The sequence below is a fragment of the Symphodus melops genome, assembly GCF_947650265.1.
Source record: "Symphodus melops genome assembly, chromosome: 4".
Lineage (NCBI taxonomy): Eukaryota > Metazoa > Chordata > Actinopteri > Labriformes > Labridae > Symphodus > Symphodus melops.
In genome coordinates, this window is record NC_136694.1 from 1307283 (window position 1) to 1333407 (window position 26125).

A 26125-nucleotide genomic window follows, 5' to 3' on the forward strand; every position below is an offset into this window, starting at 1 on the left:
TGATCTGTCCTCTAACTCCACCTCTTCAACGCCAGCCATCCCAATGTCTTCTATTCTCAACCCCAAATAAAATCTAATATCAAACACAAATGTCTGTCCCTAACTCAGTTACAGTAGGCCCCCCATACTGGCCACCATCTATAACAATCCCCTTAATATTTTTAAGGTCACCGTTACATAATTAAATCAAAACCTACTGTAACTCAAAAGTGTCACTGGGTTAGGACCTTACTTTCCCCAAAATAAATCAAAAGAGCACTGGAGGAAATTAAATACAGGCTTTACTCCGTTTTTAACAAAAAACAAACCAAACGTCGTTGCCACAGAAAAGCAAATAATGTCCTCCTTTAACAGTCAAGGAAAAAAATGTTCAAGTCCACTGAAAAAGGATCCGGAAGGGGAAAAAAGTATATTCCACAAAAAAAAAAGGAAACAAAAAAAACCATTCGTTTGGCACTCACCGGTCTGGCGGCCTACTTCCTTTCAGAGATTGTCCAGGGTTGAATCAGGTCTCTTTTTGTGACGTCCGGTCCTCCCAACTCCAACAAAAAAACCCTGTCCAGGAGGAAACACCGCGACTTCCAAAAACCCCTATTCCCTCATCTTCATCCAGTAAAAAAAACCATCTCTCTTCAGCCACACCGTTCCTCTGCTCACTCCTCACCAAAACAAACAAAATCCTCCTCAAACATTTCCCCCTCTCCCTTTGTTCACCTCTGCTCCGCCCCTTTCACACACCTGTGTATCCTTAGCTAATGAGGTCCTCACTCCAGGCACACAGGCAGGGAGATCACACACACACCTACACACAGCCCCACACACACAGGGACCTCCCTCACAGTAGTGGCCATGTCACAACCGTCCGACTACATCCCCAGTTGAGGTCAGCAGCTCCCCACCTCCACTGTAAACAGTGTTGGTGAAGCACTGCTTCCCCCTCCTGAGGCGACGGATGGTTTGCCAGAATTTCCTCGAGGCCGACCGGAAGTCCTCCTCCATGGCCTCCCCGAACTCCTCCCAGGCCCGAGTTTTTGCCTCCACGACCGCCCGGGCTGCAGAACGCCTGGCCTGCCGGTACCCGTCAGCTGCCTCAGGAGTCCTATGCGCTAGCAACGCCCGATAGGACTCCTTCTTCAGCTTGACGGCCTCCCTTACTTCCGGTGTCCACCACCGGGTTCGGGGATTGCCGCCACGACAGGCACCAGAGACCCTGCGACCACAGCTCAGAGCAGCTGCTTTGACAATGGAGGTGGAGAACATGGTCCACTCGGACTCAATGCACCCAGCCTCCCCCGGGATCTGTGAAAAGCTCGTCCGGAGGTGGGAGTTGAAGACCTCGCTAACAGAGGGTTCAGCCAGACGTTCCCAGCAGACCCTCACTACACGTTTGGGCCTGCCGAGTCTGACCGGCTTCCTCCCCTGCCAGCGCATCCAACTCACCACCAGGTGGTGATCAGTTGACAGCTCAGCCCCTCTCTTCACCCGAGTGTCCGAGACACACGGCCGGAGGTCAGATGACACGACCACAAAGTCTATCATCGACCTCCGGCCTAGGGAGTCCTGGTGCCACGTGCACTTATGAACATCCCTGTGCTCGAACATGGTGTTCGTTATGGACAAACTGTGACTAGCACAGAAGTCCAATAACAGAACACCACTCTGGTTCAGATCAGGGAGGCCGTTCCTCCCAATCACCCCACTCCAGATCTCACTGTCGCTGCCCACGTGAGCATTGAAGTCCCCCAGTAGAACAATGGAGTCCCCAGTCAGAGCACTGTCCAGCACCCCTCCCAGGGACTCCAAGAAGGCCGGGTACTCCACACTGCCGTTCGGGCCGTAGGCCGAAACGACTGTTAGAGACCTGTCCCCTACCCGAAGGCGCAGGGACACGACCCTCTCGTTCACCGGGGTGAACTCCAACACCTGGCGGCTGAGCTGTGGGGCTATGAGCAAGCCCACACCAGCCCGCCGCCTCTCACCGCGGGCAACTCCAGAGAAGTAGAGAGTCCAGCCCCTCTCAAGGAGCTGGGTTCCAGAGCCCAAGCAGTGCGTGGAGGTGAGCCCGACTATATCTAGCCGGTACCTCTCAACCTCCTGCACAAGCTAAGGCTCCTTCCCCCCCAGTGAGGTGACGTTCCACGTCCCAAACGCCAGAAGCTGCGTCCGGGGATCGGGTCGCCGAGGCCTCCGCCTTCGACTGCCGCCCGATCCACACTGCACCCGACCCCTACGGCTTCCTCTGTGGATGGTGGGTCCACAGGAGGACGGGCCTGCGTCGTCCTTTCGGGCTGAACCCGGCCGGGCCCCACGGGCAAAGTCCCGGCCACCAGGCGCTCTCCTGCGGGCCCCAACCCCAGGCCTGGCTCCAGGGTGGGGCCCCGGCTCCGCCATGCCGGGCGACGTCACGGTCCTTGATCTTCTTCCTGTCATAGGGGTTTTGTGAACTGCTTTTGGTCTGACCCGTCACCTAGGACCTGTTTGCCTTGGGTGACCCTGCTGGGGGCTCAAAGCCCCCGACAACATAGCTCCTAGGGTCATTCGGGTGCTCAAACTCCCCCACCACGATAAGGTAGCAGTTCAGGGGGGAGAGCTGTGATTTACAGGGAATGAAATCACACAAGCTGTGATTTCATTCCCTGTAAATCAATTTACATATTTTGTCTGTGAAGTTATCTACAGTGCTGCTGTATATTTTACAGGAATTCTCTGGTAACCACAGCTGCCAGCGTTTACCTGTAAAAACAACAGTTTTTTTTTACAGTGTGATTCATGAGCAGAGTGGGGAGGGGACAGGTGAGAGCTGCGTTCAAGTGCTACATGCTTGGATTCTACCACATTTGCATAGCTGGCAGGGAGAGTGAGGGATGACGTCAACACATTTGCATATCAGCATCAAGAAGAACTCCTGATTTAAATCTAAACTTCATCTTAAGATGGACTTTTTGAAACAATGGACAGTGTGTGTGTGGAACTGCTGGTCAAAAAAAGGTCCACGAATCATTCTGATGTCCACCATAGTTTTAATCTTCACAGAAGATAGTGACACCGTGAAAACTACAAGGATGAAAAAATAAAAGTTTTAACCATGACAACGAATTTAACGTATGACAGCAAACAATTAAATAAAAGCATTATTTAAAAATATGAAACAATATTCACTGTGTTCGCCTGCTGACCAACAAAAAACAACAGAACACTAGGACGAGAGAACACAGAGACAACGCCTTTCAGAAAGGAGGAAAGAGCTCGGGGCGATTTACTTTGTGATGCAAATTTTCATCTACCTCTCTAAGTGAACACACACACACACACACACACACACTGGAGCTGCTCCGTATGCAGAGATACAGGAAATCGCCGTCGTCCACGCCCTTCCCAAATCATCGACTGGACGGAAAGGTGAACAAGGTTTGATGTTTTTAATTTAAATTCTTTATCCAGCGTGCTTTATTTGATTTATTTGTGCCTTTTTGTTTGTGAGTGTGTGGAGCTTACACCTTGTGGTTTGTGCGTGTTTGGAGCCACCAGCTGATTGACACCTTCAACGCACAGTGTTTGATTGAAAGTTATGGGTTGTATTTTTGAGGTTTATTATGAATGATGGAGTTCACTGTTTGTTCTTATCAGCTATATTTGACACAGTTTCTCAACTTTGTAAATTCACCTCATGAATTATCACACATGGGATGTTCTCAGCTGTAGAGCAACTGAACACATGTCAGAAGTGAACAGAAGTTCAAAGCAGACAGATTGAGTGGATCCTGCTGAGAGGTGAACACACACACAAAGTGGATCATGTGTGTTTTGTGTGTCACATTAACTTCGTCTGCAGCTCACAAACTGTTCAAAAGAGAAGCTGAACTACCTGTGGAGGGTTTACAGTCCTGTCTCCAGCTGGATCTGGGTTTGTTCTTGACAATAGATTAGCAGAGGTTATGTGCTCCCTCACACATACTGTTTCTAAAGTCTCTAAATGATGCAGTCTATTCTATAAGATGCATTTGTGGCAAGGCGAGCATACGATAAAGTGTAGAACAAAAAACAAGTTTAACTGGGCTGACAACGCCACCTGGGGAGTTTCATCCCCGGAAATACAAGAATGATGCTTTCTCAGCTTCTTGACTCACTCGGTTTGACTCCATGGCCTTTAGATCCACTTCTTTTCCATCCATTTGTTCCTTTGAGTCAGTTTCTCCTGCCGATCCCACTTTATTGCGTTCCTCGGCCATTGTGCGTAAATTGTGCGAATCCTCTTCTTTAAACACAACTTGATCCAAAACGCAGTCTTGGCTTTGGCTCCGTGCAGCAGAAGATCCAAAGCTTGATTCCAGCGTGGTGTAATTGGAAGCATCCTTGTCCACGCCACTATTGTTCTTTAGCATCTATGGCTACACAGGCTTCAGGTCCGAGTCTGGAGTGAAGATTTTCAAGCCCAAATAGCCCAAATAGCTTGTAACCCCATCACTCATCACATAAAAGTATTCAGAGTATTAAATATACAGATTAAGGTGCAGAGAAAATTAATATACTAATGTACAGATAATATACAGAATATTTACATATTATACAGATCAATAACTTACAGTGGTGATATGGACATACTAAAATACAATAATGTGTGTGGGGGGGGGAGTCAGGAGGGGGCAGAGTTCGAGAGAGGGGCGGAGTTTGAGAGAGAGACAGAGTTCAGAGTTTGGGGGGTAGAGTTCAGTAGGGAGACAGCTCTGGGGAAAAAGCTGTTCCTCAGTCTGCTGGTTCTGGTCCGGAGGCTTCTGAAGCGCCTACCGGAGGGCAGGAGGGTAAACAGTCTGTGGGCAGGGTGGGAGGAGTCTTTAAGGATGCCGTGAGCTCGCCGCAGACAGCGTTTCCTCTGGACATCCTCGATGGCAGGAAGTGGACACCTTGTGATGCGCTGGGCTGTTTTAACCACCCGCTGTAGCGCCTTACGGTCCGTGACAGAGCAGTTTCCGTACCAGACTGTGACACTGCTGGTTAGGATGCTCTCAATCACACAGCGGTAGAAGTTCCTCAGTACAGCTGAAGACAGGTGGTGTCTCTTCAGTGTCCTCAGGAAAAAGAGGCGTTGATGAGCCTTCTTCACCAGACTGGAGGTGTTAGTGGACCAGGATAGGTCCTCTGTGATGTGGGTCCCCAGGAACTTGAAGCTGGAGACACGTTCAACAGCCATCCCGTTGATGTGCACTATACTTGTATATGTGTAATGACAATAAAGTTGAATCTCATCTCATCTCATCTCATCCCCCAGAACCCACTGTGAACAAACAAAGTTATGTTAGTAGGGACAGAGCTAATGTTGTCAGCACACAGGTAGCTGCAAATAATGAGAGCAAAGAGGTAAACAAAGGAAACACAAGGCCCCCATGTCTGTTCTGCTATGACTCCAGGCATCAGCTCCATGTTTGTTCAAAGTTCATGTCCAAGGCTCTGGATGAGAGAAAAACCTTTGCAAAAGAGAAAGCACTTTGCTATGGCTGCATGAAGCCTGCTCATAATAAAAGGGCTGCTACAATTCAGCTGAGTGTTTTTTATCATTGCTGTTTATTTTACAGTCAAATTCAATTCTCTTTAAGGGAGCTGTAAAAATGTGTGAGATGATGAGAAACGAGTCAGTGGTTTATGATGGAGAAAAGATTTCACACACACACACACACACACACACACACACACACACACACACACACACACACACACACACACACACACACACACACACACACACACACACACACACACACACAGCTCATTTCCTGTAACTGGAGGAGGGAGGAGCAACACCTGATCCAGACTCATGAGAGGAGGCGGGACAGTGACAGTGAAAGTGTTCAGTGAGTTCAGACATTTTGTGGACAGAAGTGAAGAGAGAAGTAAAGAGTGAAGCAGGGTGAGTGTTTATCCACAGTTTTTATATCTTCACTTCTGTACTCTCAGTTTCCTCCTGTCAACTGAACACAGACAGTTTCTAATGACGTCACAGTTCACATTCATATGAGCTGTGTGTGTGTGTTTGTGTGTGTGTGTGTGTGTGTGTTAGATCATGTTTCCTGTTTCTCTTGTGTTGATCTCTCAGTGAGTGTTTCTCTGTTTCCTCTCAGACTGACTTCAGATCAGATCATGGATGTGATTTTAGAGCAAGAGGAGGTTTTAGATCAACATAAGATCAGTCTGAGGACGAGATGTGAACATGTGACTGAAGGAAGTGATGAAACAGGAAGTAGAGCCCCCCTCAAAAGGATCTACACTGAGCTCCACATCACAGAGGGGCAGAGTGAAGAGGTGAACACCCAACATGAGGTGAGACAGATGGAGACAGACTCTAAAAAGAAGACCGTCCCTGAGACTCCAATCAAGTGCCAGGACATCTTTAAAGCCTTACCCGACCAACAGGAACCAAAGACAGGAGCTCAACCCGACCAACAGGAACCAATGACAGGAGCTCAACCTGACCAACAGGAACCAAAGACAGGAGCTCAACCCGACCAACAGGAACCAAAGACAGGAGCTCAACCCGACCAACAGGAACCCATCAGAGTGGTTCTGACAAACGGCGTGGCTGGTGTTGGAAAAACCTTCTCAGTGCAGAAGTTCACTCTGGATTGGGCCGAGGGCTCAGAGAACCAAGACGTCAGTCTGCTGATCCTGCTTTCATTCAGGGAGCTGAACATGATCAGAGATCAGCGCTACAGTCTTCTTGAGCTGCTCCGTGTTTTCCATCCAACATTACAGAAGGTGGCAGCAGAGACGCTCGCTGTCTGTAAACTGTTGTTCATCTTTGATGGCCTGGATGAAAGCAGACTGTCATGGGACTTCACAAACATGGAGGTTCTGTCTTCTGTCACACAGAAGTCATCGTTAAACACACTGTTCACAAACCTCATCAAGGGGAATCTGCTCCCCTCAGCTCTCATCTGGATCACTTCTCGACCTGCAGCAGCCAATCAGATCCCTCCTTCATGTGTTGACAGGGTAACCGAAGTACGAGGCTTCACTGACGCCCAGAAGGAGGAGTACTTCAGGAGGAGGTTCAGTGATGAAGATCTGTCCAGCAGAATCATCTCACACATCCAGACCTCCAGGAGCCTCCACATCATGTGTCTGATCCCGGTCTTCTGCTGGATCACTGCCACAGTTCTGGAGCACATGATGAGCACAGAGCAGAGAGGAGAGCTGCCCAAGACCCTGACTGACATGTACTCACACTTCCTGCTGGTTCAGACACAGAGGAAGAAGAACAAGTATGGTGAGGGACATCAGATGAGTCCAGATGAGCTGACGGAGGCCGACAGGGAACTTCTTCTGAAGCTGGGGAGGCTGGCGTTTGAACATCTGGAGGACGGAAACATCCTGTTCTACCAAGAAGACCTGGAGTGGTGTGGTCTGGATGTCACAGAGGCCTCGGTCTACTCAGGAGTTTGTACAGAGATCTTCAAAACAGAGTGTGTGATCTTCCAGAAAACAGTCTACTGCTTTGTTCATCTGAGCGTTCAGGAGTTTCTGGCTGCAGTCTACAAGTTCCACTGTTTCACCAACAGGAACACAACAGTACTGAGGACTTTTCTGGGACAACCACATGTAAATTCAACTCTTGATGTTCTCCTAGAGGAAGCAATGAAGAATTCCCTTCAAAGTAAGAACGGTCACCTGGACCTGTTTGTTCGCTTCCTTCATGGTCTTTCTCTCGAGTCAAACCAGAGACTCTTACGAGGCCTGCTGGGTCAGACAGACAACAGTCCAGAAATGATCCAGAGAATCATCAACAACCTGAAGAAGATGAACAGTTATGATGAGTCTCCTGACAGAAGCATCAACATCTTCCACTGTCTGACGGAGATGAAGGACCTCTCAGTCCATCAGGAGATCCAAGAGTTCCTGAAGTCAGAGAACAGATCAAAGAAGGAACTCTCTGAGATCCACTGCTCTGCTCTGGCCTACATGCTGCAGATGTCCGAGGAGGTTCTGGATGAGTTGGACCTGAACAAGTACAAGACATCAAACCTGGGACGACAGAGACTGATTCCAGCTGTGAGGAACTGCAGGAAGGCAAAGTAAGTCCAGATGTGATGAGCATTATAAATCAGTGTCATGTACTAATAGTGCTGTGTGATATGACCTCAAACCAATATCACCATTTATTAAACATTTGACTTCAGTTAAGATTAATAAAAGATGATTTAGTTTTAGTTTTTTTCCATCATAGTTCACTTACATGGTCTCTACTGTAAATGTGCTCCACTATTAAAGCTGGGATATTTGTCTAATGAAAGAGTGAATATCTGATGAACTATCGAGTGGTTATTAAGTGAATATTTGGAATTGAAATCAAATCATCTCTTGAAATGAAAACCACACATTTTAGTTTTAAAGGAGAAATTAACTTCTCTAAAAGAGAAACTTTTTTCTTCAGTGTTTTCATTTGACTTGTTTTTGTTGGACGTCGTCTTCCATGAAGACAAAATGTGTTCAAACTTCCAGGTCGTGGATTGGACGTGTCTTCACGTGACTCTGTCCTGAAATAATTGAAATAATTGACATGGATGAGATGACATCGATTAATTGTTCTGAAAGTCGGTTTGTAATAATTTTAAATTAGTTTCCCAGCCCTATGTAATAATTTAATAAACTAAAGTAAATCCTCTCTGGTCACTAAAAACTGTTCCTCTGTTAATGTTCAGGAGAAACAGTCAGTGGTAGTTTTTTTCATACGTGATGTCACCAAATGAACTGGTTTGAATGACTTTGCAAAGCCATAACTTGTTTGCTAACAGGCAGAAAAAGGAGCACAATGAAGTGAGCAGCTGGCTGACTGAGACATGTGAAGTGCAGCTTTTTAAGATGACACACACTTCACTCAGTTTCATGACTTCTACAGGAACTCTTCTCACTCATAACTGATGAATTATCCTCTGTCCATCTTTATCACTTAGTTCTGCTGTTTATCAACTTCTACATTTAACATGGTGACAACATGGTGACCATCTCTTACTCACTCTGGCTTCATAAAAAAGAGGCTCTCGTCCTGCAGACTTTTACTTTGCTGCACATCAATCTGCACTGCAAAACTACTGTTGATTTTAGTCGTACAAAACTGCAACAATAAACTCACTGACTTAGTAATCCCAGCTCGAGTGTGTTACATCAAATAAATACAACATGAACTGATGAACTAAACCAATAATGATGTTGTTTATGACTCTTTTAATAACTCTTTTTAAGCTGTTTTAGCAGCAGGGTTACACATCTGTAACATTTAGTAAACGATTGAAAGATGAAGAATGTGCAGGTTTGAAAAGCAGTGAGGAGACTTTTTGTGTCAGTGAGAGATTCCACTGATGTGTAAAGTTAAGACCTGTCAAACTTCAATCATCAGATGTGAGACGTGAATATCAACGATTCTTTCATGACTATTAATTTTCTATTTTATGTGTCACTACAGACTTTCTGACTGTGGACTCTCAAAGACTCACTGTGACGTTGTGGCCTCAGCTCTGAAGTCCAACCCCTCCCATCTCAGAGAGCTGGACCTGAGCATCATCAACGATCTGAAGGATTCAGCAGTGAAGCTGCTGTGTGAGGGACTGCAGAGTCCAAACTGCAGACTGGAGACTCTGAGGTCAGATCACTGACTGTAACATAGATATGAATATAATAGAAACTGTGTTGACTGTGTTTGAATTTCACCCATTCTTGAGAATTGGGAAACATCATGTCCCAGACAAACAAACAAAAGCTGTCATGTGGTTTAGCAAGTACTTGTGCAGCAGAACACAAAGTGTTCAGGTTGATGGTATATCCTACAAACCTTTGTGGACTCAAAATGGTGCCCCCTCCCACCGGGGTCCATATTGGGTCCCATTTTATTTACTAATTATTTAAATGTTTTGTGTCAAAATGTCATGATGCCAAATTTCCCTTTTATGCAGATGACACTATTTTGTACTGTTCTGCTTCATCATTAACAGGTGCCATACAAAAGCTACAATCTGCTTTTGATGCCATTCAGATAAATCTTAATCAATTAAGACGTGTGCTAAATTCTGGCAAAACTAAATTGATGTGCTTTTGAAAATCAAGGACATACCCCTTCACAATTAATAATATTCAGCTCATGCACGCTTACTTACTACTGTGTGTGTGTGTGTGTGTGTGTGTGTGTGTGTGTGGGTGTGGGTGTGGTCTGAAGAGGCTGGATCACAGTCTGAAACTCGTGCACAACTTGTGAATAATGAAGTTGAACACTAGAAGCCAGAGGCTGAATTTGTGTTAGCCAGTGTTTACACTGGTCTTCCTGAACATGAAGATATTACCAGGATATAACGCTAGAGTTCACAGAGAAACACACACGGGACGCAGCGGACAAAGAGCTTTTAAACTCGTCAAACCAGAGACGCAGTGGTCAGATAGGAAGCAAATATTATCTTCACAACTTCACATGAATGACTCAGTTATTAAACACACTCTCTAAAGCTCACTGCTCAGACCTGATTCAGCCTCACTTGTAAAGCGTTTGTCTGCGGTTGAGGAGGGGAAAGGTCCCACCATGAAATCAGATCTCCAGTCTGTTTCCGTGCAGATGAGTTGTGATGGCGGCGGCGGTTCCCAGAGAATGAGCAGGATCGGTGTGTTCTCTGTCGAGCGAGGCGATCTCCGTGGTTGTCCTGTTCATTGCAGGATGGAACCAGACGTGATCTTTACACTCTCTAAATACCGTTTTTAATTCGCTCTGTGAATAAGACGCTCTCAGAGAATCTCCGTCGAGATGCGTTCAATGGATGATGCAAGCTGGGGATTCAGAACACTGTCATTCATTGAGGCCTCGGGTTGCCTGCACGCCAAAACATTGAAAGAAAGAGCAGCGTGCTGTGAAGCAGGAGTAGACTTGTGTCTCTGGATGCTGGAAGCATTTGAAGAGAGAGAAGAATGGGAGACGACTGCTTTTATTCACCCTAAACTTCACACCTATGTGTTAGCTGTTGCAATGCATGCTGGGAGTAAGAGTCAGCTAAATACCTACTATTCTGGCTGTCCTCAATAAACACAGTGCTTTGTTATCCATTGAGTTTTTAGAGTTAGGCTCAGAGAGAGAGAGAGAGAGAGAGAGAGAGAGAGAAAGAGAGACACAGTGAGATGAGAAATAGCTGAACTGTCAGCTCTACAGAAGACGTGTAGAACCATATTTTAATGCAACATGAACTATATCCATATTAAAGATATTGTCTTGTATCATGTTTGAATATATATCCATCTATCTTAAAAACTGGATATATCTCCCAGCTCTAATCTGCCGCCAAGACAAGACACGTCCAGTTACATCTCTAATATTTCTCTGACTCTGATGACTGTTGGAAATATTTGACGTGATGTAAGTAATCAACAATAAAAAGATATCTAACATGGGTTTAGTTCATTTGAAATGAATTCAGATATTTAAATGTAAAGATTCTAATAAAATTCAACATATTGTACGTTTCAATCTAAGAATGATCAGGAAGAACAGTTTATTCCACCAGGCTGTCAGGAGACTCAACTCCCTCCCTGCTCGCCCCCATTCGTCCACTCATCCCCTTTCCTGCCCCTGCCTCCATCCCCCCTCCGCCTCCTTCCACCCTCTGCCCTCAGTTCTCTGCCCTCCATCCCCCCCCTTCATCCTGCCACAGTCTGACCTGGCATCACCCCCCTCCACCTCCACCCCCCGCGTGCTCCACTAATTCACGCACCCTAAAAACTCTGCACAGCCGTTTATTGTATTGTTTATTGTATTGTTTATGCTATTTGCACTATTTGCACACTACCTCACTTTTTAACTTCGTAATTTAATCTGCACTCTGTTTATATTGTTAATACTGTAATTTATCCACATACTACCTCATAGTGAAACACTCACAAGTGCCCTTGTCTGTCGATTGTCTGTTGTTCGTTATTTGTTGTCCAAATGTCTTTAGTTAAGTTATTTGTTTTATAGTATTGCTAGTTTTTTTAGTGCTCTTTTATGCACTGCAGGTTTGCACGGGGGGGGGGGGGGGGGGGGGGGGGGATTGCAATTTCATCTGTGCTGTATGTTTAACATGGAGCATATTTGACAATAAAGAACCTTGGACCTTGAACCTTGAAGTACAAAAACATGAATGAATCACTATGAAGTCCTTCAATGTGTGAATGAACAGATGATGATCACATCAGTGTGTTCATGTGGACAACATCACACATTCATGTATAAAGCTCACTGTCATCTACATTTACTTCTTTTATTCTTTATTCAGATTGAGGGGCTGCAGTTTGTCAGAGATCAGCTGTTCTTCTCTGGCCTCAGCTCTGAAGTCCAACCCCTCCCATCTCAGAGAGCTGCAGCTGAGAGACAACAAGCTGCAGGATTCAGGAGTGAAGCTGCTGTGTGATTATCTGCAGAGTCCAAACTGCAGACTGGAGACTCTGAGGTCAGATCACTGACTGTAATATAGATATGTCTCGGGTTCGTGTTTTAAAAATGAAAAGATGATGGCTCAGTCAGGAAAACTTCCGTTGGTGGATTTTTATTCACCAAACAAAAATATATACAACCATGTAAAATGTGTGCCCAAATCCCGGACAGTGAACAAACCAAAGGAAAAACAAAGTATTTAGAAGAATGTACAGAAAAACAGCAACACGACAACTTCAGCTTCAGCATTAACCTCCACTTTCAACTCCTACTCCAGAGCAGAAGTGCTCTGCTTTTATACCCCATGGCCCCTCCTTCGTGCAGACCAACATTAATTGAATGGGGCGTCTTTCCTAAAGCACAGGTTTACTCCATATAACCACAAAAATTAATAAAACATAATTATATAAATCCAACAGACCCAAACTACCCCACATTTGGCCTCTTAATGGTTACAACCCACAAGAAAACACTTAATAAATTTAACCCTCAACCCCAAATGATTTGTTCCGTGTCACCTGGTGGCCACAAGTGTCATTAAAAGCTATTTAATTCATCAACCGGAACACCTCGGTTTGGCCTTGCGGGGGACCGGCAGCAGAATCCTGTGGGTGAGTCATTGTGTGTGTGTGTGTGTGGTCTTTACCTAACCCCGTTTATATCGCCCCGTAGGCATCAAGTGTGCACCCCTGATGCACTTACAGGACCAGAGTCTTTGACTGGGGAACACAGTTTGTATTTGGGGAAATGTTTGAGCAGAACCACGTAAGTGTGGACCTGCCGGGGAAACAATGAGAGCGCCGTGCATGCGCTCCCGCTGCTACTTCTCTCCTGGCCGAGGAGAGAGGTGCGCGCAGCGAGAGAGGGAGATGGAGCAGTCTAGCACTCCGTCACAATATGAATATAATAGAAACTGTGTTGACTGTGTTTGAATTTCACCCATTCTTGAGAATTGGGAAACATCATGTCCCAGACAAACAAACTTAAAAATACCACTTACAAATGAACTTATTCCTTTTTAATGAAAATCCCTTTAAAAGATTTTTATAATGAAACTAATTTGAAATCCCAAATGTTGGTTCTGATTCCTTTGTTTCATGTCTAAACCTGCCCGATGGCAGAAAAACATTTAAAACTTTAAACTATTTAAAAAAGAGTCAAACTCTTCAAACTATAAAACCTTCTGATACTAAAGGTGTAAAATACTATTATAGTCATCGACACTTTAAAATGTTGTTTTTAGGAACATTTGGACCTGTTAAAGTTGTGTCCCAGATTTGAGTCAACTCTGTCAGACTTTTACAGAAACATCAAATAATCAGACATAAAAAGAGGTGAGCTACAACATGAAGGACCCCCGTCTTATTCCTGCTTTTAAAAAGGGGGGGGATGCTGTTCAAACATGGTTCACATTTTGATTTGTTGAGAACTTGATGAAATGATTTTACTATCAGCTGTGTCTCTACTCGGCCTGTAACGCTACACAAACATATGGGTTGGGTACGGTTCTCAGTTCTGAAGATTGGGTTGGGTACATTTTGGGTCCAGTAAGGGACCTGATGCAACACTTTCTTTTTCTTTATCAGGAACATTTACAACTTCCCTTTTACACATTGTCTTAAGTTCAGCATGGACAGTTCAGACTTCACCTGCTCAGGTTTCTTTTTCATGACATTTTAAATGAAACATTCAAAAATAACATCAAATCAAATATACTTATAACCAAAAGAGTCTCCAATCAATAAAAGAAATGAATGAAATAAAATCATCCATATAGCCTATAGTATATATAAAAAGATGTGTTTTAAATGACAGAGACAAACACTGACACCTTTCTGTTTATGAAGTCAGCACTTTTTAGAGCACAAAATCAAGCTGGGACAGTTTCATCTCACAACTATTCATATTTCCCTCTGTCAATATAAGAAACTGTAAAAACACAAAGTCCCATTCTGCATGTAATCCACTGTAATAAAAACAGCAGTGGTGTTTGTTATGTCTTTGGCCCGTTCAGAATTATTATCAAGAGGCTGTTTAAATGCAAAGGAGACTTGGCTTTGCTCCACACTCTCTTTGTTCCTGCTTGCAGTGATGTTCACGTTGGCGTGCTATCTTTTTGACTGCTTTAATAAGTTGGACGTGTTGTCAACGTACCCGACAGCTTCACTGCTGTCACTCCTGTGAGCGCTCGCTACACTTGAATTGTGCACTGGCACACAGATTTTAGCCCAGGCTTTCTGTCATGAAAAAGACTTTTGGTTCAAGGGTTTGAAACAGTGGTGTCCAAACTTATTTTCTTGCGGGCCAAAATTGTCGCGTTAGAATCGGTCACGGGCCACAGGGTTTTTTTGTTTGTTTTTTATAAATATTGGAAGGAACTTTTTGTATTTTTACCTCTTCAAAGAAATATGTAAATACACAATAACTAGTTGCAGTGGGAAACTGTTGTGTTCTAATTTTTTGGAAAGAATTGTCAGGCTTTTAGAAGTCTCCCTCGCTAACATGAAAAAGAAAAAAAGAACGAAATGTGCCATCTGATGAGGCCTGCGGCCAAAATCTTCTGATTCTTCGATTTGAAGTCAAGGGCCACAAAAAATCCACTCAAGGGCAACAAATGGCCCCCGGGCCGCACTTTGGACACCCCTGGTTTAAAAGCATCAGATCCCGACAACAGACGGGTTAAAATCCAGATTGAAATGAAAAAAGTCCTGAGAAGAGTGGAGAGTGACAGCAGGGCACGAGGACAACAGAAGGGAGAAGAGAAGTTTCAGCCACAGTGGCAGACAGCTGGAGCTGGAACACGCTGCAGCTACATTTCTACTTAGATTAAAGACTAGATCCTGGTAAAGATCAAGGTTATTCACAAAGCATGTCAATCCTTAAGAGAGCTCCTACAGTCCAAATGTAAGGATGAAGAGTTTCTCCCTCAGAGAAGAAAGGAGGAGAGAAAGGTGACAGCTCTATCACAGCCTCATATTAATATCAAATAGATTCAGTCCACTCTTACAGTTACCAGCATGCTGAACAAACACTTTAGCATCACAATGCTTCAAGACTTCATTGTTGACTGTTATTGTCAAAATTCAAACTTAAGTCCTCCCTCCTCAAAGCTGTAAACCATGAAACACTGGATATATAACATGGGTTTAGTCCATTTGAAATGAATTCAGATATTTAAATGTAAAGATTCTAATAAAATTCAACATATTGTACGTTTCAATCTAAGAATGACCAGGAAGTACAAAAACATGAATGAATCACTATGAAGTCCTTCAATGTTGGAACGAACAGATGATGATAACATCAGTGTGTTCATGTGGACAACATCACACATTCATGTATAAAGCTCACTGTCATCTACATTTTCTTCTTTTATTTTTTATTCAGATTGTGGGGCTGCAGTTTGTCAGAGATCAGCTGTTCTTCTCTGGCCTCAGCTCTGAAGTTCAACCCCTCTCATCTCAGACAGCTGGACCTGAGTGACAACAAGCTGCAGGATTCAGGAGTGGAGCTGCTGTGTGATTATCTGCAGAGTCCAAACTGCAGACTGGAGACTCTGAGGTCAGATCACTGACTGTGTCATTCATTTGAATCATTTCAATCCACATCCTCCATTGTTGCACATTTCAGGATTTATATATTTTCAGTATTTGTCTGAATTTAAATCTCTGGATATTTAATGATTTAGGAGATTTCTTATTCTTGAAGTTTCTGAATAATTTAGAGATTTGATGTGAAAATGTTTGTGTGACTCTGTGAAGTAAAGTTGAACAAGGTGCACATGAAGCCTCTGGTTTCCTCTGGTTCTGTTAAGAAGTGAAATCATGAAGACTTGTGATTGAATAATGTGTGATTTGATAAATGTAGTAACATCACAGAGCTGACTGAGATCAGCAGCCTGTTCTTCATCTGTGCACATGAACAGCTGGATGAATGTTGAGCTGACATTTGGAGGATTTAGATTTAGTGAATACACAATCAGAAATGATCCTCTAATCATTTAGAGAAAACTTGATTCATCCGGACAAAGTGATGTTGAGATACTCATCACAAGCTGAACACACGTGACTGGATTACACATTATATTTATTCTTCTTTTATTCTTTATTCAGATTGGAGAGCTGCAGGTTGACAGAGATCAGCTGTTCTTCTCTGGTCTCAGCTCTGAAGTCCAACCCCTCCCATCTCAGAGAGCTGGACCTGACTCACAACAAGAACCTGCAGGATTCAGGAGTGAAGCTGCTGAGTGATTATCTGCAGAGTCCAAACTGCAGACTGGAGACTCTGAGGTCAGATCACTGACTGTAATATAGATATGAATATAATAGAAACTGTGTTGACTGTGTTTGAATTTCACCCATTCTTGAGAATTGGGAAACATCATGTCTCAGACAAACAAACTTAAAAATACCACTTACAAATGAACTCATTCCTTTTTTAATGAAAATCCCTTTAAAAGATTTTTTTAATGAAACCAATTTGAAATCCCAAATGTTGGTTCTGATTTCTTTGTTTCATGTCTAAACCTGCCCGATGGCAGAAAACCATTTAAACCTTTAAACTATTGAAAAAAGAGTCAAACACTTCAAACTATAAAACCTTCTGATACTAAAGGTGTAAAATACTATTATAGTCATCGACACTTTAAAATGTTGTTTTTAGGAACATTTGGACCTGTTAAAGAGCATATTGCAGGTTAAAGACAAAACTTAACTAATCATAGGAAAATACGTTAACAATACTGTTTTAAAAGAAATTCAGAAATTAATAACCCACAGGGTCTCCTGGAGACGTTTTAGTCTTTGCTTTTTACTTCCGCATTCGGCTGTGACGTAACATAAGGGAGTCCTGCTGAATCTCCATCTGTTTAACATTGATAAACATGGATCCGAGTGTCACTCCCATCAATAAAGAGGAAGAAAACATGTATTCCTTTACTTATAATGATCTGCTGGCTTATTATTATGAACCTGTTAGATGTGATAGAGAGCAGAAACAGGCAGGATTAGAGGAATAACGGCCTCAGGAGAGAAGCTGTGGTGTGAGGAGAGACCCGGAGCAGGCGTCCTGCTGAGTGACAGGTGTCAGCTCGCCATATATGGGCGAGTGCTGTGTTCACATCAGCATATGTAAAGTTTGTAATCACATTCAATCAATTAAAAAACAATTTGTAGAAGGTGCAAGTGCCGATCATTCACCTTTACATTGTATGGGAGCTGCTCGTAAAAACGGCAAATCTGTACAACGTATTACGGTGCCGTGCTGTGCGTGAGAGAGAGAGAGAGAGAGACATGGAACTCGATTACACGGCCTGTGCTAATGCAGCACTTTGTCTTTATTGTTTAATCCTGATGCAGCCCAGTGCTCACGTTGTTATAGAAAATACAGTGTATGGTGCAGGATTCTCCTGACGTGAGTTCACAGCGCACGTAATCCACACAAACATGCACAACAGCGCACACACTCCACAGTTTAATGCGTGCACATATATTAGGGTACTACAAAAAGTTCATAATATTTGATGTTAAACACCAGAGATTTAAATCATTAATAAGGAAACGCGTTTGTGTCTGATGTCCGAAATATTCAACGTGTCTGTTCGATCGTTTCTGAGGTTGTGGGAATAATTCACCAAAACACACTATGAATAATCAAGCCACTTACACTGTGCACCTGAATGTGCGCCACGCAAATTACAAACTATTGCAGGGAGGCATCCTGTCTGTTCTCACTCACTACCACGTATCATTACGCCTCTTTAATCATGTTTTAGCCTGTTTTTTGTGCTTTAATTCTTTTGTGCTGCCTTCTAAACGTTTGTTTGTAAAGTGTTTTATGCTCTCGGTGCAAGACAAGTTCCCCCAGGGGCAATAAAGGCTTCATTCATTCATTCATACACATAAAGCCGATCAAAGCAGAGTAACAGAACACGACTCCCTTATGGTACGTCATGTGATGCGTTGTTGAAAAAAAGGTTGTTCCAAACAGCTACGCTAAAAACAGCCACTTTCTCCTCTAAATTAGAGCACTTATGTGTTGAAGAATATACAGAAAATTGATGTACTTATTCTATAGCCCTTATCTGACAAAATGAAGTGTTAATTTACACTTTTTTTAGCTGCAATATGCTCTTTAAAGTTGTGTCCCAGATTTGAGTCAACTCTGTCAGACTTTTACAGAAACATCAAATAATCAGGCATAAAAAGAGATGAGCTACAACATGAAGGACCCCCGTCTTATTCCTGCTTTTAAAAAGGGGGGGATGCTGTTCAAACATGGTTCACATTTTGATTTGTTGAGAACTTGATGAAATGATTTTACTATCAGCTGTGTCTCTACTCGGGCTGTAACGCTACACAAACATTTGGGTTGGGTACGGTTCTCAGTTCTGAAGATTGGGTTGGGTACATTTTGGGTCCAGTAAGGGACCTGATGCAACACTTTCTTTTTCTTTATCAGGAACATTTACAACTTCCCTTTTACACATTGTCTTAAGTTCAGCATGGACAGTTCAGACTTCACCTGCTCAGGTTTCTTTTTCATGACATTTTAAATGAAACATTCAAAAATAACATCAAATCAAATATACTTATAACCAAAAGAGTCTCCAATCAATAAAAGAAATGAATGAAATAAAATCATCCATATAGCCTATAGTATATATAAAAAGATGTGTTTTAAATGACAGAGACAAACACTGACACCTTTCTGTTTATGAAGTCAGCACTTTTTAGAGCACAAAATAAAGCTGGGACAGTTTCATCTCACAACTATTCATATTTCCCTCTGTCAATATAAGAAGCTGTAAAAACACAAAGTCCCATTCTGCATGTAATGCACTGTAATAAAAACAGCAGTGGTGTTTGTTATGTCTTTGGCCCGTTCAGAATTATGATCAAGAGGCTGTTTAAATGCAAAGGAGACTTGGCTTTGCTCCACACTCTCTTTGTTCCTGCTTGCAGTGATATTCACGTTGGCGTGCTATCTTTTTGACTGCTTTAATAAGTTGGACGTGTTGTCAACGTACCCGACAGCTTCACTGCTGTCACTCCTGTGAGCGCTCGCTACACTTGAATTGTGCACTGGCACACAGATTTTAGCCCAGGCTTTCTGTCATGAAAAAGACTTTTGGTTCAAGGGTTTAAAAGCATCAGATCCCGACAACAGACGGGTTCAAATCAAGATTGAAATGAAAAAAGTCCTGAGAAGAGTGGAGAGTGACAGCAGGGCACGAGGACAACAGAAGGGAGAAGAGAAGTTTCAGCCACAGTGGCAGACAGCTGGAGCTGGAACACGCTGCAGCTACATTTCTACTTAGATTAAAGACTAGATCCTGGTAAAGATCAAGGTTATTCACAAAGCATGTCAGTCCTTAAGAGAGCTCCTAAAGTCCAAATGTAAGGATGAAGAGTTTCTCCCTCAGAGAAGAAAGGAGGAGAGAAAGGTGACAGCTCTATCACAGCCTCATATTAATATCAAATAGATTCAGTCCACTCTTACAGTTACCAGCATGCTGAACAAACACTTTAGCATCACAATGCTTCAAGACTTCATTGTTGACTGTTATTGTCAAAATTCAAACTTAAGTCCTCCCTCCTCAAAGCTGTAAACCATGAAACACTGGATATATAACATGGGTTTAGTCCATTTGAAATGAATTCAGATATTTAAATGTAAAGATTCTAATAAAATTCAACATATTGTACATTTCAATCTAAGAATGATCAGGAAGTACAAAAACATGAATGAATCACTATGAAGTCTTCAATGTGTGAATGAACAGATGATGATCACATCAGTGTGTTCATGTGGACAACATCACACATTCATGTATAAAGCTCACTGTCATCTACATTTACTTCTTTTATTCTTTATTCAGACTGAGTTGGTGCAGTTTGTCAGAGATCAGCTGTTCTTCTCTGGCCTCAGCTCTGAAGTCCAACCCCTCCCATCTCAGAGAGCTGGACCTGAGTGAGAACAAACTGCAGGATTCAGGAGTGAAGCTGCTGTGTGATTATCTGCAGAGTCCAAACTGCAGACTGGAGACTCTGAGGTCAGATCACTGACTGTGTCATTCATTTGAATCACTTCAATCCACATCCTCCATTATTGCACATGTCAGGATTTATATATTTTCAGTATTTGTCTGAATTTAAATCTCTGGATATTTAATGAATTAGGAGATTTCTTATTCTTGAAGTTTCTGAATAATTTAGAGATTTGATGTGAAAATGTTTTTGTGACTCTGTGAAGTAAAGTTGAACAAGGTGCACATGAAGCCTCTGGTTTCCTCTGGTTCTGTTAAGAAGTGAAATCATGAAGACTTGTGATTGAATAATGTGTGATTTGATAAATGTAGTAAGATCACAGAGCTGACTGAGATCAGCAGCCTGTTCTTCATCTGTGCACATGAACAGCTGGATGAATGTTGAGCTGACATTTGGAGGATTTAGATTTAGTGAATACACAATCAGAAATGATCCTCTAATCATTTAGAGAAAACTTGATTCATCAGGACAAAGTGATGTTGAGATACTCATCACAACCTGAACACATGTGACTGGATTACACATTATTTTTATTCTTCTTTTATTATTTATTCAGATTGAGTTGGTGCAGGTTGACAGAGATCAGCTGTTCATCTCTGGCCTCAGCTCTGAAGTCCAACCCCTCCCATCTCAGAGAGCTACACCTGAGTGACAACAAGCTGCAGGATTCAGACGTGAAGCTGCTGTGTGATCTTCAGAAGAATCCAAACTATGGACTGGAGACTCTGAGGTCAGTCTCTCAGTGTTCTTTAGTAAAGCCTCCACATATCAGCTCATACATATATTTACATTCTTGTTGTTTGTTGTTGGAGAAATCCTTTTCTTGGTTCTCTACTACAAAGAGAGTTCAACATACCCAGGGTTTGTTTTCTGTGATCTGGCTTCACTAACCCTGACAGAAGAGATGGTGCTGAACAGTCACATGAAGCTGCTTATCAACCTGAGAAGTAAACCCAGAGTTTCATAAAAGGGGCGGAGCTATCTTCATATAACCTATCACCATATCTCACAGACTGTGAACAAACGATATGAATAATATGTAGAAGTTGAAGACAAACAGGCTCAAAGACTAAAGTTACACAGCTGCAGGAACAAATGCAGGACGGACAACTGACAGAAACAAAGAAACATCAGAGAGGATTCATGTCCAAACTACGGCTTCTTCTATTTTCTTCCCATGGTTAGTTGACCTTTGACCTGACTATAATAAGTCCTGTTTCTTCTCTGAACTGAATGTGTTGCTCTGACTCTTTAAAGTGGAGAGGAGAACAGTCGGCTGTCAGAGCTGGTAGGACAGAACGACGCTGTGTGTGTCTGAGTGTGTGTGGACGTGAAGCTCTCATAACTCAGTGTAAACTCACACTCAGACACCAACATGAAACCGTTCAGTGTTAAAGTCCAAAGGTGGAGTGGGGGCGGAGCTTAGTTACAGCGCTGTGGGGGAATCTGATGACTCCCAGCTGATGAAAATGATTTCTGTCATCTCTCTTCTTCTCTCATTAGCTGGTGGTCTCTGTCATAATGTGAGTGATCAGGATTCTGGTGGAGCAGAGAGGAGCAGCTGATGATCCACAGAGGAGGAACCTCCACCATCTTGTGTGCGGAGAAGCTCTGCAAGCTGAGGAGAGCTTCATCCATCAGGGACTGACAGAGGAATCAGCTCACACTTCCTTTCAGTCATATTTCTTTTTGTTAAATTGTATTTGTAATCACACATATTCAGAGACATTTGTACAGTACAGTCATTTGTGCTTAAACAATAGAGTGATTCCTCCTTTTATGTTTTTGTGCTTTAACACAGAACAAAATAAATCCGATGTAAGAGATGAGGTGATCTCCCACTGAAAAGAAAAACAACAAAACAAAGTATACAGGGGTTCATAACTAAAGGAAAAGCAGTTGAAAGAAAAGATGGGAGTTTAGGGGAGATATAGGATTTTCATTTTATCCAGAGATCCTCAAATGAGTTTTTGTGAAGCTTCAGAGAACAAGTGATCTGTGTCATTGAATAGATTCCATGAACTACATGGTTGTAGTCTTCCACTGGTGGAGGAACATTTCTTTGTTATGGCCTTTCTGCCAGCAATGCTCAGGCTTCCAAATGAGTATTTGGTTTAGTGGATGAATGCAAGTTAGCAAGGAAGACTTGTTCCCATTCCTGGGTAACATCTGACTTTAAAGACATCTGTTGGTTCTCTGTGGATCTCAAAGCAGAAGCTGTGTTTTTTAGGACAGAACAGGTGGTAGTGATTTGCTTCCTGTGAGCCACAATTCCTCCAGCAGCTAGAAGAGTCTATGGGTACATCTCAGTTCCCTTCATTGCATCCAAGTGTCCTCCACTTGTGTCTTAGTCCCTCCCAGCAGAGATGCACAGAGATATTGTCTGTCAGTAAAAAGACTTGGGTAAAGTCAGCTCTCTCCTCAGATCTCCCTCCTCTCTCCTTCTTTCAGTATAAGAGCTTTGGGACCATCCTTAACACTGTTGAAAGATCCCAGATGATTCACCTCACCACACCACACTGAAACAGGGGAATTTTCACTCAAGCTGAGTTCAGGCTGAATTTAGCTAATCACAATAGTCATCTTTTACTTTTATAAACCTTATCATAAAAATGTGATATGTGGTACATGCATAATGTGTACTTATAACATTGTAAGGAGTGTCATATTATTATGTTTTAGAATAGTTGGCTGTCATAAAACCGCTTGTGGGAGTGCAGGCTGTAAATCTTATTGGGGGTACTGGACTGCTCACATAGTGGGGTGCGTACAAGTGTCCTTTTAGAGATAAGGGAGTGTCCTACAGCTGCATGAGAAACACACATATAACCATATATGTCTTGTTTTTGCTACATTATTTTGACGTAGCCCAAAATGTATATTGAAATTTTCATGATGTAAATGTAGAGTCAACCAGAGTATAAAGGAGGGAAGCACAAGCTTCTCTCTGGGTCAGTCTTCCTTTTTGGGACTTGACTTTTGTTCTGCACCTGTGATCAACTGACTTATATTCTCTTTTATTTAGCTCTAGTCACTCACTGTGAGAATAGCACTCTTTTGTAGGATTTGTATTATTTTGTAATCTCTGTATTTAATCAATTGTGTTATTATAAAATAAAAGGAAACCTTCCATTGTAAGGACTTTCCAACAAAAACCCTTTTCCTTTTAGATCTTATATTTTCCTCTTGTTGGACCACGACGGACCAAAGGGATAGAAGACTAAGGTAAGAAGCTTTTTGTCCCCATTGTTCCAATACCAGAGAGGGAAGCATAGACTGGGGAGGGACACTCCGCTTTAAAGTGGTTAGGACCCACTAGGGTGTGAGAGACCCAAGGAGAGTCCCCTCCAGGTATTGGCTGCGAAAGAGGCCTTTCCAGTATTAACAGCCTATGATCTGACCATAGAGGGGAATGACTTCAAAACTGTAATAACTCAATAACTTTAAAGGTAAACTGAAAACTGTGTATTTCTTTAACCGCTCCTAATAACCAATAGTGATGTTCTAGTTCAAGGCAGCAGCGATATCTTTATGAAAGGCAGTTATTGGTCCTCTTGACGAGATTCACACTCGGCCCAGACCAAGCAATCAAAGTGAGACAGGGTCGAGGTTTCAAGGTCAAGTAGTAAATAAGAGCAACAAACTAGGATATTAAAATAATTCCTAAAAATGCCAACTGCTTAGCCAAGATCCCCGCGCTCTCACAACATGGCACCCCAGATGGGACGCTGTTAAAAGTTCATGAAAACCTAGTATTATAAAACAAGGAAGTTTTAACCAGGAATAAAATTAAGTGACTTAAAACAGGTCCCTCTAGCAGCTACAGAGTCGAAAATCTAGTTAGTAAAGGAACCTGATAGGCCTGCACAACCACTGAGAGAATTGAAAACTAGATGATTAGACCGAAAAAAATTCCACGCATTCGCACATACTGATAAATACACCACACTAAAATGTCAGTGTTTGAGGTTAGTAACCAACAAGCATTTGAGAAGGAGAAGGAGATGCAGGCTGTGGCTCGTAATTCTCTGGGGTTAGGACTTTGTGAAAAGTAACAAACAACCTCTGGATATGCAGAGGCGATGCTGCAAGTATACAGGCCCCTTCCCCCGATACAGTGATGATATACTCAGCTAATCCCATGCTCAACCATGGGGCAGGTTTTTTTTTTTTATATACTTTATTAATCCCGCGAGGGGAAATTCGGTTTTCACTCTGCATTAATGGAGAGGTCTCAGAGTGGGGGGGCTGCCCACAGAGAGCGCCCCAGAGCAGTTTTTGGGGTTTGGTGCCTTGCTCAGGGGCACCTCGGCAGTGCTCAGGAAGTGGACTGGCACCTCTCCAGCTACCAGACCAGTTTCCGGACTTGAACCGGCGACCCTCCGGTTCCCAACCCAAGTCCCTACAGACTGAGCTACTGCCGCCCTTTAGGTTTGGCTAGAGCAATAGAGGATTGATGGCCCTGATCCACTAAAGTAAATAGGGAGGAAGCAGCTGGTTTGGGGAGGCTTCCCCTACCTGAATTTACTCTTCATGAGCAGGCCACAGAGCCCCATGAGCGGAGAGAACCAGACTTTGAAAGAGTAATTCATGCTATTTGGTGCCCACCGGGCCCCTCAGATAATAGGAAGACAAATAGGAACAGATTAGGGCGTATATATAGAACCATCAGAGATGGTATTCAAATTGACGTCCCAATCATGCTAGGGCTGATGGGCTGTGGAGTATGGAATATGAACGGGTATGATTCAATGACTCAACTCATAGCTATGAGTAATGGGAGACAAGGACCTGTTTACTTACTCTGCAGAACAGCCCAGGACGTCGTAAATTGTAAAGCATTTGCGAGCTCCATTGTTGGAGGGGGTTATGCGCCCCCGAAGCTAGAAGAGCATGAAAGTCCCTTGAGGGAAGTAGGGAGTGATGATCCGTCAGGCCAACAAAGGTCAGGGAGAAAATCACCCATGGCACCCACAAGAGGAGTCTCCTTACGTGGGAGCCCCGTAGTGGAATAATTAAACTTATACCCAAGCTTGGGAGAGTTACAAACTCACCACACTGAGACAGTGGGATTTAGACCCATAAAGGAGAGCATAGGACTCATGCCAGGACTCTCACGAGTGGGAAATAGAGAAAAGAGTGTAGAAATGGAGTATGGAGGCATAGCTGTAATAGTTAAACAGGATGTCCCCATTGATGGGAACACGGAGGCAGACCCATCTACAATGTAGAAAGGAAGGGGGCTATAATGGTACGACGCTGACAGAAGAAATCATTCGTGTTTTCCCTTGGGACAGTGTTGTGAATTTAACCAAAATAGTGTTTCTAGTAAAAACAGAAAGAGAAATGCTGCAGGTTAAGTGGACCCTAGAGGCCATGACATTAGAAAATAACCCAGGAGAAGAAACCTCCTCTGAAGAGGAGGATGATGACTGGGAAGAAGAGTCAGAGGAGGGCCGTGCCTATCCTAATGAGACACAATATTTGAATTTTCACACTCGTCATAGAACAGGAAGAGAGCCTAATTTTGTAGGAATCCAGGGAGAAAACCTGAATCTAAAAGGGACGTCATCAGAAAGAAGGAGGCCAACTCCTTTTCACAGCCCAATAAACTCTCTTCTTAGGCCTGGGACTGTGGTTGTGC

At 43.1% G+C, this 26125-nt stretch overlaps 2 protein-coding genes across 2 annotated transcripts in view; one reads left to right on the forward strand and one right to left on the reverse strand.

Moving 5' to 3' along the window:
* Positions 1-22307, forward strand: part of LOC306822703 (NACHT, LRR and PYD domains-containing protein 3-like) — a 66970-nt gene extending 44663 nt beyond the window's left edge. The window contains exons 6-12 of the mRNA XM_079341878.1: positions 9452-9628; positions 12276-12449; positions 15821-15994; positions 16546-16722; positions 20313-20486; positions 21038-21211; positions 21985-22307. Of these exons, the coding sequence (XP_079198004.1) occupies positions 9452-9628; positions 12276-12449; positions 15821-15994; positions 16546-16722; positions 20313-20486; positions 21038-21211; positions 21985-22003 (1069 nt within the window). The 3' untranslated portion in view covers positions 22004-22307. The remainder of the gene's footprint in view (positions 1-9451; positions 9629-12275; positions 12450-15820; positions 15995-16545; positions 16723-20312; positions 20487-21037; positions 21212-21984) is intronic.
* LOC306823031 (craniofacial development protein 2-like) lies at positions 853-2430 on the reverse strand (the record flags this gene model as incomplete). Its single annotated transcript, XM_079342396.1, has 3 exons — positions 853-2085; positions 2226-2338; positions 2394-2430. The coding sequence occupies 3 exons, from the start codon at positions 2428-2430 to the stop codon at positions 853-855; spliced, it is 1383 nt and encodes a 460-aa protein (XP_079198522.1).
* Positions 22308-26125: the final 3818 nt, after the last annotated feature.